Consider the following 15,798-nt stretch of genomic DNA (forward strand, 5'->3'; position numbering starts at 1 on the left):
GTGCAACAAACACGCAAATGTATGCTCTTGTCTATGCCATGTCAGTGTTCAAACCTACTGTCATAACCCAAACTCTTGTGGGTTTTTAGATGATCTAACCAGGGATACAGGACACGCCATGAGAATCATGCATGTTTGCCAGGTTATCAGTCTATCTGGAATTCAATTGAAGAGAGCATGGTCGATAAAGGAGAAATCTCTTGTGTTTGTGTGTTTTATTTGAAATAATAGAAGTTCTTATATGATCACACCATCATACTGTCTCTGTTTGTGGTGGTGGGACCAGCCCTGCAGATCAACTTATATATATATATTTAAAAAAAAAACTCTTGCACACACACTTTACCTCTGCCAAATTTAATCATGCGCATATTTATTTTTGAAATAGCCACTCTCCCATGGTGATTGACAATGTGTTGGCCACAATGACACACTGAGGACCTCCTGTCCTGGTAGATGACCCTACCCTAGCTGTTGAGCAGAAGGGTCACCTACCAGGACAGGAGGTCATTCAGTCCCATTCACAGTCTGTCAGCCCCTCAACCCCAGAGGTCTCCTAGGCTTGACCCCCCTCCTCCGACCCCCCCTCATGCCGGGGACCATTTGGGAAGACGTCTGTGTCCTTGCAGATGTAAATTAACCTTTTGTGGCCACGATCTACAGAACCATAAGCTAGTACTCTTGTTATGTGCAATAATAGGCTACTATATAATGCCTATATAATGTAATTCCAAATGATCATCCGTTTCTATAGAACTGGGTAGGAGAGGCTGAGGGTTTTGTGATTGAGAACTTCTATTATTTCAAATAAAACACACAAACACAAGAGATTTCTCCTTTATCGAGCATGCTCTCTTCCATTTATTTTCACATAGACTGATAACCTGACAAACATGCATGATTCTCATGGCGTGTCCTGTATCCCTGGTTAGATCATCTAGAAACCCACAAGAGTTTGGGTTATGACAGTCGGCTTGAGCATGGCATGGACAAGATCATACATTTGAGAAGAAACGGCAAATGGCAAATACAGCAGCCTATAGCCTACATTGGGAGATAGTGGTAGGGGCATAGGTTCGAAATGTTTTGCGCTTATTGAACTTTCATCTGGGGTAAAATATGAATTATCTGCTGCTGCTCAATGTTGTTTGCTGGAACACGTGGAGGTCCACAATGCGGAGGACCACGTCACGTTCCTCCTCCCCTCCGCGTCCCTGTTCAACCCCCGCGTTGAATCGCTTGTAGCTGAGAGAGAGAGAGAGCCAGAGCGAGCGGTTAAGCGATCGCACACGGGCAGGCTCAACTTCGTGGGGTACAACACAAAACAGCTTACCAAGAGACCAGAAATGGCTACCGATACAACCGACGGTACCGAACAGGATTCCCCACCGAACAGTGACCAAAACGGTACCGCTGGCACGGGCGAAATTGGTGAGATGGCACAGGGCCTCGAAGACTCGAAACAGGAACCGGGTGGCAGCGAGAGCGGTGTAGAAATGGACGTGAACGACGGACACGGCAAAGAGGAGGAAGGGGAGACACCATCACTCGATCCCAAAGTCGCTGAAGAATCAGTTTTACCTGTGAAAAACGGCAGTAAGGAGGAAGAAACGGGTTGTGAACTCTCTGAAATAGGGAAAATTCCCGAGCAGGGGAGTCCAGCGAGCAGCACTGAGCCCACAGAGAGCACGGGGGAGCTGAAACAAGAACAAAGAGAGGCGAGCGTGTCCTCTCCTCCTAGCGACTGCATGAAGCCCAAAGGGGACGATTCCACCGACAAAACCGATCACCGCATCAAACGACGGGCAAGTGTGGAGATATCATCGTCGGATGGAGAACCCCTCAGTCGTATGGATTCGGAAGACAGGTCTGTGGATTACTAATAACGACCAACATGTTTTTATAAACCTCGGCAACATCGTAAAGTCGCCCGGGGCGCAAGTTGTCAGTTGTCTAATGTTGATGAATATACAATCCGTTACTCAAATTGTAACAAGTTGTTACTCTTGTCCACACACTTGCAATTATGTAGCTGTCGTAGTGCGATGGTAGGCTACCATCTCCGGATTTATGTATCTTCTTTTGCCAAACTGTTTACCTTAACAGCCGGGTTTGTTTCGCTTCAATGCATTCGCACCCGGTGCGCAACGACGCGTTTTGAAGGAGACAGCAGAGAATAAAGTCAATCAGTTTTTGTTTTTTGTTTTTACAGAATTGTAAATTGTGAATAGCTTGAACGAATTCGATCGGTACTTTTGAGGTTCATACAGTTTGCTTGAAGAGGGAGAGGGGGGGTGGACACGGTCGGTCGATCGATCGATGTTGCACGTAGGCCTACCGTCGCGTCATGGCATTATGGACATTGATGGCCACTTGACCACGAACGTGGACGTGGTTTTTAGGCCTACAAACCACAAGTTGTAACACCAACAGGCTCACTATTAATGTGACGCCATGTGTAGTTTCTTGGTGAACAATTATATTCTTGCCACCCAGAGAGCGTAATGATCAAATAGTTTTTCTCAAACCAAATCTCACTATCCGAAAGGTATTGTCAGTAGACTATGGAACACAAATCAATCCCCAAAATTGTAGCATCGGAACAAATTACGTGATAGCAGATTTTATACGTATATATGGAAAACAAAAATATTCCCCTTGAGCAATATGCCAGTGAGTCATTTTTGTGTTCCTATCACTAAGTGGAACACTGATACTAAGAAATGATGAGGGAAGATACCCTGCTGACCTAGTAGTCCCCAGCTTTCAACTGAAGAACACCGATAAGGCTCTGAGCCTAACATCCGTTCACACACACAGATGTATGCCAAGTGGGCCAGGGCTAGCTGCGTGGTGTGGACACCACATCACTCTATCCCCTTGTTGTGGGTTTGGCTCTGCTAGAAGATGTGTTGAGAAACAACCGTTTTACACTTACTCACTAAACACACTCTCACCCACTTGCACACTCAATCATGTCGGTACACTCATAGTGATTTGCATCAGAAATTCACCCAAAATTTTGCAGTGGGAATATTGAAGATTAGCTTGACTCAGAATTACAGTAACGGTTAGTTTTCAGTTCCACTGAAATAGATGGCTGAAACCTGGTTAAAAAAAAGAGTGAAAATCAGATCGAGCATAATCAACATAAGTAACTGAACACTGAGGCCTAGCACATGTATGCCAACCAACATCCACACTAGAAATGGTGGGCTATTTATAGAGTTTAAAAGCTGAAGAGAGCGGCGGCCCCTGAGAAGCTGCAGACCAACCAACCTTGATCACTGGTAATAAACACTGCAGGGGGGCTACGTATTGTGTTTCTAATTGACTTGGGATGCATCTCTATAGTCTAAAGTGTGTGTGTGTGTGTGTGTGTGTGTGTGTGTGTGTGTGTGTGTGTGCGCGCGCAAATGAACCTGTTTCTTTGTGAGCCTTGAGCAGTCTGAGCATACCACACACATGTGCACACCGTGGCATATAAGCCATATACAAAAATGTATGCAAAAGCAATGTGGATCTACGAAAGATAAAAACCTTCTGTTTAAAGACAGCCATAGTGTGCCCTGACTGAGCTGCCCCTGCAAGAGCTGTTTGTCTCCGAGTACCAGCCTCTCTCACACACACACACACACACACACACACAGGAGAATGATACACAATGATACATTAGAGAAGGACATTGTAGGACAAAAAGTGACCCACCCGCCCTCCCCCCACAGACACACACACCGCTCCAATCTCTTTCCTTTCCCACTGGGATAACATCAGTCCTTTGGCATACGTTTCCCATCTAATTCGTTAGAGGTCCCTCTGGCCTGCAGGATCATGGGAGAGTTTGTAGTCCTGAAAGAGACAGGCCTCAGGTAACAGAACACAGAAGCCCAGGTCCCAGTGCTTCAACAGGGCTACAGAGGTGCAGGAGAGTGCGTTCTAACAGGGAAAGTGTTCCCCCCCCTTCCTCCCCTCTACTCTCTCCTTTAGGTTCCCCCTCTCCCTTCTGCTCTTCTCTCCTCTCCTGTTCCACCCTTTTCCTTGGCTATCCCCTCTCCCATTCCCTTCTTCTCCAACCCCTACTCTTTCACGTGCCATGCTTTCTCCACTCCTCTGCACTCGGGATTCCCCCCCCTTCCTCTCCCCCCTCTGTTCCCCCTCTCTCCCCCCTCTGTTCCCCCTCTCTCCCCCCTCTCTCCCCCCTGCTCTCTCTTGTCCCGTCGTGGCTCGTTGCTTTGTCTGGCCGGGGCAGAAAGGGCCTGCTCGTAAGAGAATGGAGGAGAGAGTCCTGCTGTTTAGGCAGCTGCACCGCCTCAATGTAACTTTTGTTTCCCCCACTGGCACAGAGCACTGGAGCAGCTGGAGGGCTTACGAGGTGTGTGTGTGTGTGTGTGTGCGGAGAGGCCTCAGTCTTCGTCCTGGGGGTGATTAGCTCTCTCTGTTTGTGCCCCTGAAGAGGGAATACATGAGGAGAGACAGACAGCCCCGTGTTGGTGTTTATGGCATTAAGTTGACTTCAATACAGGCGAATGTGGTGCTGCAGCTCCACTGGCAATCTTTGTAGTGAGGTGTGTGTGTGTGCGCTTGCACGTGCCAGCCAGCCAGCCAGAGTCCTGCCACCTGCTTCTGCCCACCCTTAGTAGACACCACTACGTGGTCCTCTGTGGCTCAGTCGGTAGAGCATGGCACTAACAATGCTTAGGTTGTGGGTTCGATTCCCGCAGGGACCATATCTACTGAAACGTATGCACTCACTGCAATATAAGTCGCTTTGGATAAAAGCGTTGGCTAAATGGCGTATATTACACTAGAGGAGGGTCCTGCCCTGGAGAATAGCAGACCCGAGTGATATTTATTTAACACCGCAGGTGCCTTCGCCAGACCACATCATCTGTCTTGTTGTGTCTTCTTAGTAACCGCAACGCCTGAAACGCCACTGTGTTGACGACAAGCCGTCTCGTCTCACCTCGTTTGGCCCGCCTGTGTGAGATCACAGTGTGTCTACTGTAAGCAGGCGAAACGGCTGTGGATACGGTTGTCCAAACACACAAGGAGCTCACGACGAGCAGCTCTGTAGCCCTGGGTTAGTCGCTCACAGTCTGTAAGCTCTTATGTATCCTCCTCCAGAGGCAAGCGCACTCAGGTTTTTGGCAATAAGCCAGCAGCCACGCCACTCTGCACAACTCTCTCCCCGTGCTGCCTTGTCTGGGAAGCTAAGCAGGGTATGCCTCAGTTGAGGCTTGGATGTGGAGACCAAAACAGGCTGCTGGGAGCGGTGTTGGAGGACCAGTAGGTGGCACTCCTCCTCCTGGTCTAGGGGACCCCCCCCCCCCCCCCCCCCAATGCCCAAGGGCAGTGAATGGGGTACTGCCCTACAGAGGATGCCGTCCTTCGGAGTCGCCGCTAAACCAAGGTCCCGACTCCCCAGCCGTGAAAGATCCCATGGCACTTTTCACAAGAGTAGGGCGTGTTAACTAAATTGCCAATCTGGACCTCAGACAAACACAGCCACCTAATCATCCCGTGCTTTAAATTGGCTCATTAATCCCCTCTCTTCTCCCCTGTAACTCTTCCCAAGGTCGTTTCTGCAGTTGATAATATGTTCTTGCCTATATGTCAACTTGCCTATAACCCAATAAGGGTGTTAACCATGTGCTGAAATAACTTCAGGTAAACTAGCTCTCTGACACTTGTATCGACAGCAGATATGAGCAAATGACCTTGACGTATACTAACTGAACTACTGTGTCTCTCTATCTCTGTTCAAACAGCATCAGCAGCACTCTGATGGACATGGAGAGCACTGCGTCCAGCGGGCGCTCCACCCCTGCCATGATGAACGGCCATGGCAGTGTCACCCAGTCGGGGGGCAAGGGCATGGGCTACACGTGCTGCTGGGACCAGTGCCAGCTGCTCTTCACCAACAGCCCCGACCTGGCAGAACACATCAGGGGTGGGCACGTGGACGGGCAGCGAGGAGGGGTCAGTCTGGGTCTCCTCCTTCTCTTCCTCTTTAATGAATGAGTTTATATTAACGCCTTTCTAGGCACCCAAAGCATTCACATTGTACGGGGGGGGGGAACTCACCTCATCACTCCCAATGTGAACAACCCACAGAAACAGTCCCCCTAGCCCCTACCCTCTGCTTACTTGAGTTGATCTGAAAGGGGTTCGATAGGTATAAGCAATATGGTGGAGATTCCAACTCACCAAAGGGCAAGGTGGAGGTATTACCATCTTGTTTTTAAACCTATCCAAGCCTTTCAGATCTACACAAGTGTCTAAGTAGTAGCGGCCATTTCTGGAGTCTCTTAATTCTCCTCTCTGTCATGTCAGATTAGAATGAATATGAGTGAATGACGGGGGGGGGGGGGGGGGGAGGTTTATGTGGGGGCCATGGAGACTATCCTTATGATATGGATATCATGATTCTCTTTGCTGCCTATCTAGAAGATAATCCAAGCATCCTGTGTGAAATGGAAGCCAGCAGGACTGGAAATACATGACAGGCCCTGGCTATAGATAACACACTGCTGTAGCAATTATTTATAATCATTTACAATCATTTATATCAGCAACTCCCACGCTACAAATTCAGAGAGAGAAAGATAGACAGATAGAGAGGGAGATTGGCGGTGGTGATTATAATAGCTTTTCAGCTGTTTGTAAAGCCTCCCCTTGTGTACGGAATAATTATGTTTGGTTTATTTTATTCTGGCTATTACTGTATGAATTATTTCTGTTGTAATTACTTTTCGTTTGTGTTGACATGAAGTGGATAAGACACATTGGGGATTATGACTGACATGCATATGATTGATGTCGTCTTTCAAACCCCTGAGCCGTGTGTGTGTGAGCCCTGTGTGTGTGTGTGTGAGCCCTGTGTGTGTGTGTGTGAGCCCTGTGTGTGTGTGAGCCCTGTGTGTGTGTGTGTGTGTGTGTGTGTGTGTGTGTGTGTGTGAGCCCTGTGTGTGTGTGTGAGCCCTGTGTGTGTGTGAGCCCTGTGTGTGTGTGTGTGTGTGTGTGAGTGTGTGAGCCCTGTGTGTGTGTGTGAGCCGTGAGTGTGTGAGCTAAGCTGTCGTTGTCGTCCTCTCCCTAGGTGTTTGTGTGCTTGTGGAAGGGTTGCAAGGTGTACAACACGCCTTCTACCAGCCAGAGCTGGCTCCAGAGACACATGCTCTCACACAGCGGCGACAAACCATTCAAGGTGAGAAAGCCCCCCCCCCCCCATACCTATACACACTCAGCCGTGAAGCACTTGCTGCAAACCACATCTTCCTGTCTCATGCAGAAGCCCGCGTCAAATGCTGGAGGATGAGCACTTCTCACATATGTCCCCCCCCCCCCCCCCACACACACACACACACATCACAGTATCACTTTTTACTCAATCATACTTACTTAACCTCTCTTTATGAATTTGTTATGGGTATTTAAATTCAAATGTTTTCTTATAAAAATGAATATCACCTGTGTTTATGTCTTGCAGTGTGTCGTAGGAGGCTGCAATGCCACCTTTGCCTCCCAGGGGGGGCTGGCACGCCATGTCCCCACCCACTTCAGCTCTCAGAGTTCATCCAAGCTGGCCAACCAGGCCAAGGTGAAGGAGGAGTCTCCGTCCAAGGCTGGACTCAACAAGAGGAGGAAGCTGAAGAACAAACGGAGGAGGACCTTACGTATGTATCCATCCATCTCACCCACTCACTCACACACTCACACAGCCATGCACACATACACACGTACATTCTCACACACACACACACTCACACACACTCACCCACTCACTCACCCATTCATTCATTCATTCATTCACTCACTCACTCACTCACACAGAGAGTCCAAAAGTGTTGTATACATCATTATCCACACATTGTTTATCATGAGGGTCAGATCCACCTGTTTGGTGTCCCCTCTTACCTGTGACCTTTCACCCTAGTTAACGCTCCCTTTCTCTCACCCCAGTCTGTTGTCTCCCTCCAGCACGACCTCACGACTTCTTCGACGCTCAGACTATGGACGCCATCCGCCATCGAGCCATCTGCCTCAACCTGGCCACACACATCGAAAGCCAGGGCAACGGACACAGCGTGGTGTTTCAAAGCACGGTCAGTACGCACACACACACACACACACACACACACACACACACACACACACACACACCTAAAGCCTTGGCATCAGTCGTGATGTGGTGCTTTATAGCATGGGCAGTACACATACACACACATTACATTTACATTTATGGCATTTGGCAGACGCCTTTATGCAAAGCGACTTACATTTGTTTAAGTAAGTGAATCATCTATCCATCAGCCATCATAAGAAAAAGTAATCTATGCTAGGACCAGGGGCTATTGGCAGTGACAATGCTAGAAGAAGGTAGAATTATTATTATTATTATTTATTTACAGGAGAGAAACCTGTACAGGGGGTAGTGGGGATGAAGAGGTCTTTAGGAGGGACAGTTAAGATGTGGCCTTACAAATACACACACATTACACACATACACACCATAAATGTGGTGTTTCTCAGTACACACACACACACACAGACACATTTATCAAGAGTCTAGGGAGTGAGCACAGTGTTGATTTTGGTGGTCAATGAGACCATTTTCATCCGTGCCTTGCACTTCCGTCTGCTCACAGCAGAGGGCGCCAGCCACCTACAGTTAATCAGCGGTGGAGTCTATTATTGCGTCCCAGTTATAGGGCCATGCAGCGCCAGGGGCCCTGGGACAAACACACACTCCCATGCTGCTTTAATTAAACATATTATAATGGAGCTGCCAGCAACCCTCCCACACACACACAAACTACTTCCCCTCGTGCGCACACACACACACACACACACGCATGCATTAACACCCTGTCTTCTACTGTGTGCTGACGTACATGCCAGAGACCAGACCGGGCCTGTTGTTGTTGGAGCCGCTTAAAAAACAGAGCTCCTCTTCCTCCTCCTCTCTTCCTCCTTCTCCCTTCCTCCCTGACACACTCAGCCATACTGGAGAGAACGAGGGAGGGAGAATAAGAAAGAGAGGGAGAGAGCAAAGAAGAGGACATGCAGAGAGAGAGAGAGAATGCATGAGTAGAGGAGGAGGAGGAGAGAGTGAGAGAAAGAGGGCAGAGGGTTGTGAGAGAGAGCGCGGACCCAGGACCGAGGAGTCAGACTCTCTGATGGTTTAGGACTGCCACAGTTCTACTTGTGATGAACGGTCCCTTCACACAGCCACTCCTAGCTGCTCTGTGCTCCTTAGTGGACCTGTGAGTCGGTGTGTGTTTGTGTAGATGAGGCTCTCACCAACCCTAACCCTAACCCTGAGTAGGAGGCCAGAGGAGACCGTCTCTTGTCTCTGCTGTGTCGCTCAGTGGCCATGATGACAGTGTTAGTGACTGTGATGAGAACAAAAATGGCCGCCGGCAGGGTGGGATGTCCCAGCAGCCTCTCTTCTTCTCTCCCTCTGATTACGTGGCTGTAGCCTAGCCTGCTGAACATCAGCCCTGAGGTGTGGGGTGACTAAGTCACATGCCAGACAGTCTGTAGGAGGTGTGTGTGTGTCTGTGTCTGTGTTGGGGGGGGGCGGCAGTCAAGAAGACAGAGGAATGTGTTGATAATGAAGATAGATGGGAACACATGAGGTCCCACCTTGGTGTTTACACACACACACACACATACACACACACACACACACACACACACACACGCATGCATAGAGAGCATGGTCTGGAGATGAGGTAAGGAATGTGTGGTCAGTCAGTGAGCTGTATTGTTCCTGCCACCCAGGGCGGGCATGTTGTTGTAGACCGTGGCTGGCGTCTTTAGGAGATGAGCTAAATTAGACAGGAGCCGCATTTTGTGTGTGTGTGTGTGATGGATCTGTTGTTCAGCTCTCACCTCCCTCTTCTTCTCTTCTCCCTCTGCAGGTAGTAGCCAGGAGGAAGGAGGATTCTGGGAAGGTCAAAGTCCTCCTGCACTGGACCCCTGAGGACATGTGAGTACTGTTGCCAGACAGAGGGTCATCGCCCTTCCTTTTCTCTCCCCCCTTCTGTCCCCTCCTCGCCTCCTCCTCTTCTTCCCACCCTCACTCCTCTCCTCCCTCAACCTCCATTCTCCCCCCCCCCCCCTCCATCCTCCCCCCCCCTCCTTTTCCAAATGTCAGCCGTTTAGCCCTGGTTAGTCTCACGTTGTTTTGTTGCTGGAGGCAGACCGAGACCTGAGTCACACATCACCTCACTGACCCCACACACTGCTCCACACAGAAACACACACACACACACACACATACCTTACTGTGTGTGTGTGTGGGGGGGGGGGGATAGCTGAGAACACACACAGTGTGTAACATCAGAGTGGGGTTGGAGTTTCCTCCAATCAAGCGATGCGGTGATCCGGATCAATGGCCGTCTTATGGGAGCCTCCCCTGTGATCTCTCTCTCCTTCGCTCCCTCTCTCCTTTCTCTTCCCCTCTCTCTGGTGTCCCTATGGTGTACTGCCTGGGCTTTGATCAGTGGTGTGGTCTGAGGGAGAGGGATGTAAGAGAAAGGGCTTTCACCTCTCCACTCCAGCCAGTGAATACCTGAAGGAAGGAAGGAAGAAGCAAAAGAAGGAAAGACGCTTCAATTCACTTCTTAGGAATTCAAACGAGGCATCTCCTCCTGTAAAGCCCCCTTCCCTTTCTTCCTCTCCTCCTCATCCTTCTCTCCCAGCCAGAGGAATGTCTGTCAGCCCGTAGAACAGTCCGTCGAAATGTTCCTCTCCCCAGAGAGCTCATCTCAGAAATGTACATTTCTGGGTCATTGAAACAAGCAAAAAGCCAAACGACGGCTCTCTCTGTCATGGAAGAAGTCCAAAATCAACCTCTCAAATCGTCTCGATGGGATTTGTGTTGTGTTTTGGAGTTTTGAGGAACAGGGGAGGAGGAGGAGGAGGCGGAGGAGGAGGAGAAGTCAGGGGGTGAGGAGGGAAATGGCTCTCGCGGTTTTCAGATGTTTCAGAAGCCGAGGGAGTGTGTCGGGACACATTCCTTGTACTTTACTACTTGATGTTAAGTGACGCCTCGGGCCTCACCTCAGCGTAGAGAATGCCTCACAGATGCTATTGGACTTGCTCCTACGTTTTAGGACCCACATAGCTGCCGACCTGAAGTAGTCTACTGTACCCTGCCTAGATCCCCTCTGCAGTGAATGGTTACATCGGGGGTTTTTTGCACTCTGTCCGTTTGGCTTCTCTCCTTGTCTAGGAATGTGCTGTGTGTTTAGATGCTGTCAGGTCTGCAGAGTGACTCTGAGTTCTGTTGATGCTGTCTGGGCTTGGGTCTGATCCTTATCCTCAGAGCAACTGACTTCCTGTGGTTGATTTATGAGGTTTTCCTCGAGTACGTCCCCTCTCGCTCTCTCCCCCTCCCCCCCCCCCTCTCTCTTGCCCCCTCCTCTCATGCCCCTCACCTCTCACATCCTGTGTCCTGCCCCCCCCCATCTCTCCCATGGCCAAGTCCTGTCTCTCATCTAAAGCCAGGTAGTCTGCTTATGATGAACAAAGGACTGTTCATTCACGGCTCTTCAGCCCCTTCCCCTCTCTCTCTCTCTCCCCCTGTCTCTATCTCCCCCCCCCCCCCCCCCCCCCGTCTTTCCCTCTCTCCTCTCCCACTATCGCCACCTCAGCATTAATAAAAAAGTAAGAGAAGCTGAGTAAGATTGTGTGTGTGTGTGTCTGCATGCGTGCGTGTGTGTGTGTGCATGTGCGTGCGCACGTCTGTGATGCACTCTCCTTGTTGCCCCATTTTCCACTGAATTTCTCCTGGATGATGCTGTTGAGTGAGACAAGAGCTTTAGGAACAGTGTGCTTGTACAATGTCACTGTAATCTCATCTTAACCTGTTTCCGCTGGATGCCAGTGTTATGGGTGACACACAGACACACTCTCTCTGACAGCAGTGACAAGGGATCTGTGTTCTGACTTTCTCTTCTCTCCCCCCCTTCTCTCTCAGACTACCAGATGTTTGGGTGAATGAGAGTGACCGGACACAGCAGAAGACCAAAGTAGTGCACCTCTCCCAGCTGCCCACGGACACCGCCGTATTGCTGGACCCAAACATCTACAGGTAGGTGTGTGTGTGTGTGTGTGTGTGTGTGTGTGTGTGTGTGTGTGTGTGTGTGTGTGTGTGTGTGTGTGTGTGTGTGTGTGTGTGTGTGTTAGTAAGGGTATGTGTACAGGGCGGGGGGAGGGAGGGAGGGAGGGGGAGTGGGGGAAAGGGAGGGGGGTGGGGGGAGAGAGAGAGGGAGGGGGAGGGAGAGAGAGAGACATGCTTTGATGACTCAGAATAACAATGTGAGTGTCGCTCCCCAAAGCCAGCAGTTATGCAGGCCCACTACTGCACCCCCAGGGCCTGTGTATAGCCTGTGTTTTCCTAGCTAATGAATGATGGATCCAGCCTTTAATTGACGGCAAGCAGAGGTCTAAATCGGAAAGACCCTCTGGGCTGTGGATGAATAGATGTGGAGATAGGGTTTTGAACCACACGTTTGTCTCGCATGTGAAACAGCTGCTGACCTGAGTTTGTTGACCCTAGAATTAGTGTATATCTCTCTTTCTCTCTCCCCTTTCTTTCTTTCTCCCCTCCCGTCTCGCCTCCTCCCAAGCCCGACTCGTCTGCGAAGCATTAAAACATGGAAAAACAGAAGTTGACAACTGAAATATTGAACACAGTGAAATTTTGCTAGCTACGTGACTAGCAATCTGTTTGCTACAAAGCTAGCGCTGGATGGTAAAAGGAAACGTTAACTTAGCCTCATATCTGACACACACACACACACACACGCTAGTAACCATAACAGGAAATAGGGGTGTGATCCCCCTCCTCCCTCTCACTGATGCTGGGTCAGATGTTTTCATTTATCTAAATACATTTAGATGTATTTAGTTAGTTAGTTAGTTAGTTAGTTAGTTAGTTAGGGTAAGCTGACACTATATCTGTGTTTAGGGGCAGCTTCTAACCCTGGAGCTTCAGTTTTATTTTTTTATTTAACCAGGTAAGATCCTTGAGGTTGGAAACCTCTTTTGCGAGGGCGACCTCGCAAAAAGGAAGTGATAGCATCAAATATGTTACGAAAGACGCACGTTGACAGTGTTTCAAAATGTTCCACCTAATGTTCCACCTCCAAAATGCTTTAACCGGCTTGTTGGCGCGTTATTGTCCAACACACACACATTCCTCCGCCCTTACTCCCTCTCCTCCTCCTCCTTCACTTCCATCCCACTCCCTCTCCTCCTCTTCTTTCTCATCCTACCTTTCTCAGTGGGCGAGAAATCCTGACATTCCTGCATCCTGAGGACCGTAGATCTCCCTGACACACAAATCAGGGCGGAATTCACGACCCACAAATCATGCTTTTTCTGCCCTTACGGCCTTGCAGAGGGCGAGGCTCACTCAGGGTTAGGATAGGGACCATTTCCCTCCTCGACGATTACGGCCACGTTGTTTATATCACCAGCAGGTGGCGCCAGTCACTGTTGGCAGCTGAGAGAATAAAACAGTTGAGATTTAATAGGGTGACCGCTGAGTTGCCATAGCCCTTGTTAGTGACCTCTCTGTCTCGCCTAGCCTAGCCTAGCCTAGCCTAGCCTAGCATAGCATAGCATATGTGTGGCTCAGCCCAATGCAGTTTATAGCTGGCAGCACTGGGGTGACGCTGGCTGTGCATGACCTCCATGTGACCTCTCATTCTCCGTCTGTCTGACCATCATGTCTTCTACTGTGTGTGTGTTTGTGTGTGTGTGTGTGGGGTGGGGGTCGGTCAAGTGTTGTTACAGACAGTCTTTGTGTGCTGGAGTGTAGGCCGTAAATGACATGTTTTCTATGTAAATGGTTGTGGCCAGCATGTGAGGCACTCAGATGTCGGGGCGTGCATATATTACTGTGAGTGTGAGACGTATGCCCGCCCATTCATTTTGACAACACATAGAGAGACCAGTCACATACAGACACTACAACCAATGCGTAAACACAGTCACTTCCAGCATATTTACAGTAAGGAGCAGTGATGTGATTTCTGGGTGCAATTCAGAATGCACTGAAGTCACCTCTATACTCTCTTGTTGGGAGATTCCTGTGAGCACAGATCAAGGAGCAGTTTACCCCTTCCCCAATCCTAAACTCAAACCCTTGGGGAAAATGCTAAACTGACCCTAAACTGAGTGTTTAAGCGCAACTTGACGCTACTCTGGGTTTGTGCCAACATCTTTTTGCGAAGGCATTGCCCTGTGTAGTATTGTGCTATAAAAAATATAGTTTGATTTGATTTGAATAATAACCTAAATTAATATTCTGTTTGCAGTATGTTCTTCTAGATACTCAGAGGAAGTCCTGATGTCATATCCTGCTGGCCTGCCCTGGAGAGGTGAAGAGGACAAACCAGAGTTTTCATCGCAGGCCCCTCTTTCTTTCTTTCTTTCTTTCTTTCTTTCTTTCTTTCTTTTTCTCCTTTTTCCACCTCTCCTTCCTTTTCTCCACCGTTTCATTTCCTTTTGAACGTCACATTCCTCAAAATGATGCAGTGAATTTTGAATTTGTTTTTAATGGGTTCCTAAAAATAACTCAAATGTTTTATATATTAGGTGCTGAGCTTTCGAGACATTTTTTGGGAAGGTTTTTGTATGTTTTAGTTAATACAGCTAGACTGAAAGCGAACAGCATCGTCACATGACCATGTTGTAGAAGCCTGGACACATTTGTAGAGAAACTGTCTTTGTAAATACACCTGAAGATTTGTAATATATTTTTATACCTCGAAATTTTACTGTACTGTAGATAGACGTTTTATTCTTTCTGCTGAACTGTTTTTTTTATTATTATAAATGTTTTAAAGGTAATAATTGTACATACAATGTGATAGGAAAATAGTTTTGATGGATGATGCCATAGTTCCTTCATTCCTCCCTAAACAACTGTTAAAAAGTGAATAACGTTTACCACCTCACTCTGCTCCTGTCAAACACTAGTATGGTCAATTTTACTGACGACAACGATGATGATGATGATGAAGAAGTTGTAAAGCCTTGGCATGTATTATGTATGTCATATATGTGCTGGCAATAGGCAATCAGTGTTAACCCTCTGCAGCCTGGCTAACCTTTGCATGTTAGTTACACAGAGAGAATAGAGATGATATTTAACAATAGGACCATGCTCCGTGATCTGTCTGAGCACATGAGTGTGTGTGTAGAGGTCCATTATAACATGGGATTACAGCTATGTCTTTTTTTAATAAAACGGGAAACTGAACTGAAGCTGTTTTATCTCCCTGAGTCGCCTTTGAGTGTTGATGGCATTTTTTAAATTGTCATCATCTCTCGGACCTGGGATAGCTCTCCACCCCACACACACACACACACACACAAACATAGATCCAGCTCTCTGCCACACATCCTGTTTGGCCAGAAGGTCCTGTCCAGGTCCAGGTCTCCAGGGCCGGTCCCCAGCTAGACTAGGCTGTTCAACACACCTCTCTCTGTCTCTCTCTCTCTCTCTTCTTGTTTATAAGGAATGCGGGGGCAGCAGGTCACCTGGGAGTGATTTGCGGAGCAGATTTGTGACGACATGCCTGCTAGGGCTCAGCCTTCAGCGTCAGCTGTGTGTGTGTGTGTGTGTGTGTGTGTGTGTGTGTGTCATTGCTAATATAGGGATGTGTGTGTGTGTGTGTGTGTGCGCGCATGTTGCTGACAGCACTGTCAAATGCACATGCAATGTTGAATGCATGAAGACAGACGTGGCTCCTCTGACGCACTTGTCCAAAGCATGTG

The 15,798-nt window shown here is 48.6% G+C and overlaps 1 protein-coding gene across 1 annotated transcript; it reads left to right on the forward strand.

Moving 5' to 3' along the window:
- Positions 1–1,266: 1,266 nt before the first annotated feature.
- Positions 1,267–15,285, forward strand: aebp2 (AE binding protein 2). The gene is made up of 8 exons (XM_083692356.1): positions 1,267–1,867; positions 5,769–5,979; positions 7,097–7,204; positions 7,487–7,673; positions 7,960–8,102; positions 9,924–9,991; positions 11,987–12,100; positions 14,334–15,285. Exons 1-8 carry the CDS (start codon positions 1,347–1,349, stop codon positions 14,344–14,346), a joined length of 1,365 nt encoding a protein of 454 aa, XP_083548482.1. The 5' UTR covers positions 1,267–1,346; the 3' UTR covers positions 14,347–15,285.
- Positions 15,286–15,798: the final 513 nt, after the last annotated feature.

This window comes from Argentina silus, assembly GCF_951799395.1.
Source record: "Argentina silus genome assembly, chromosome: 20".
NCBI lineage: Eukaryota > Metazoa > Chordata > Actinopteri > Argentiniformes > Argentinidae > Argentina > Argentina silus.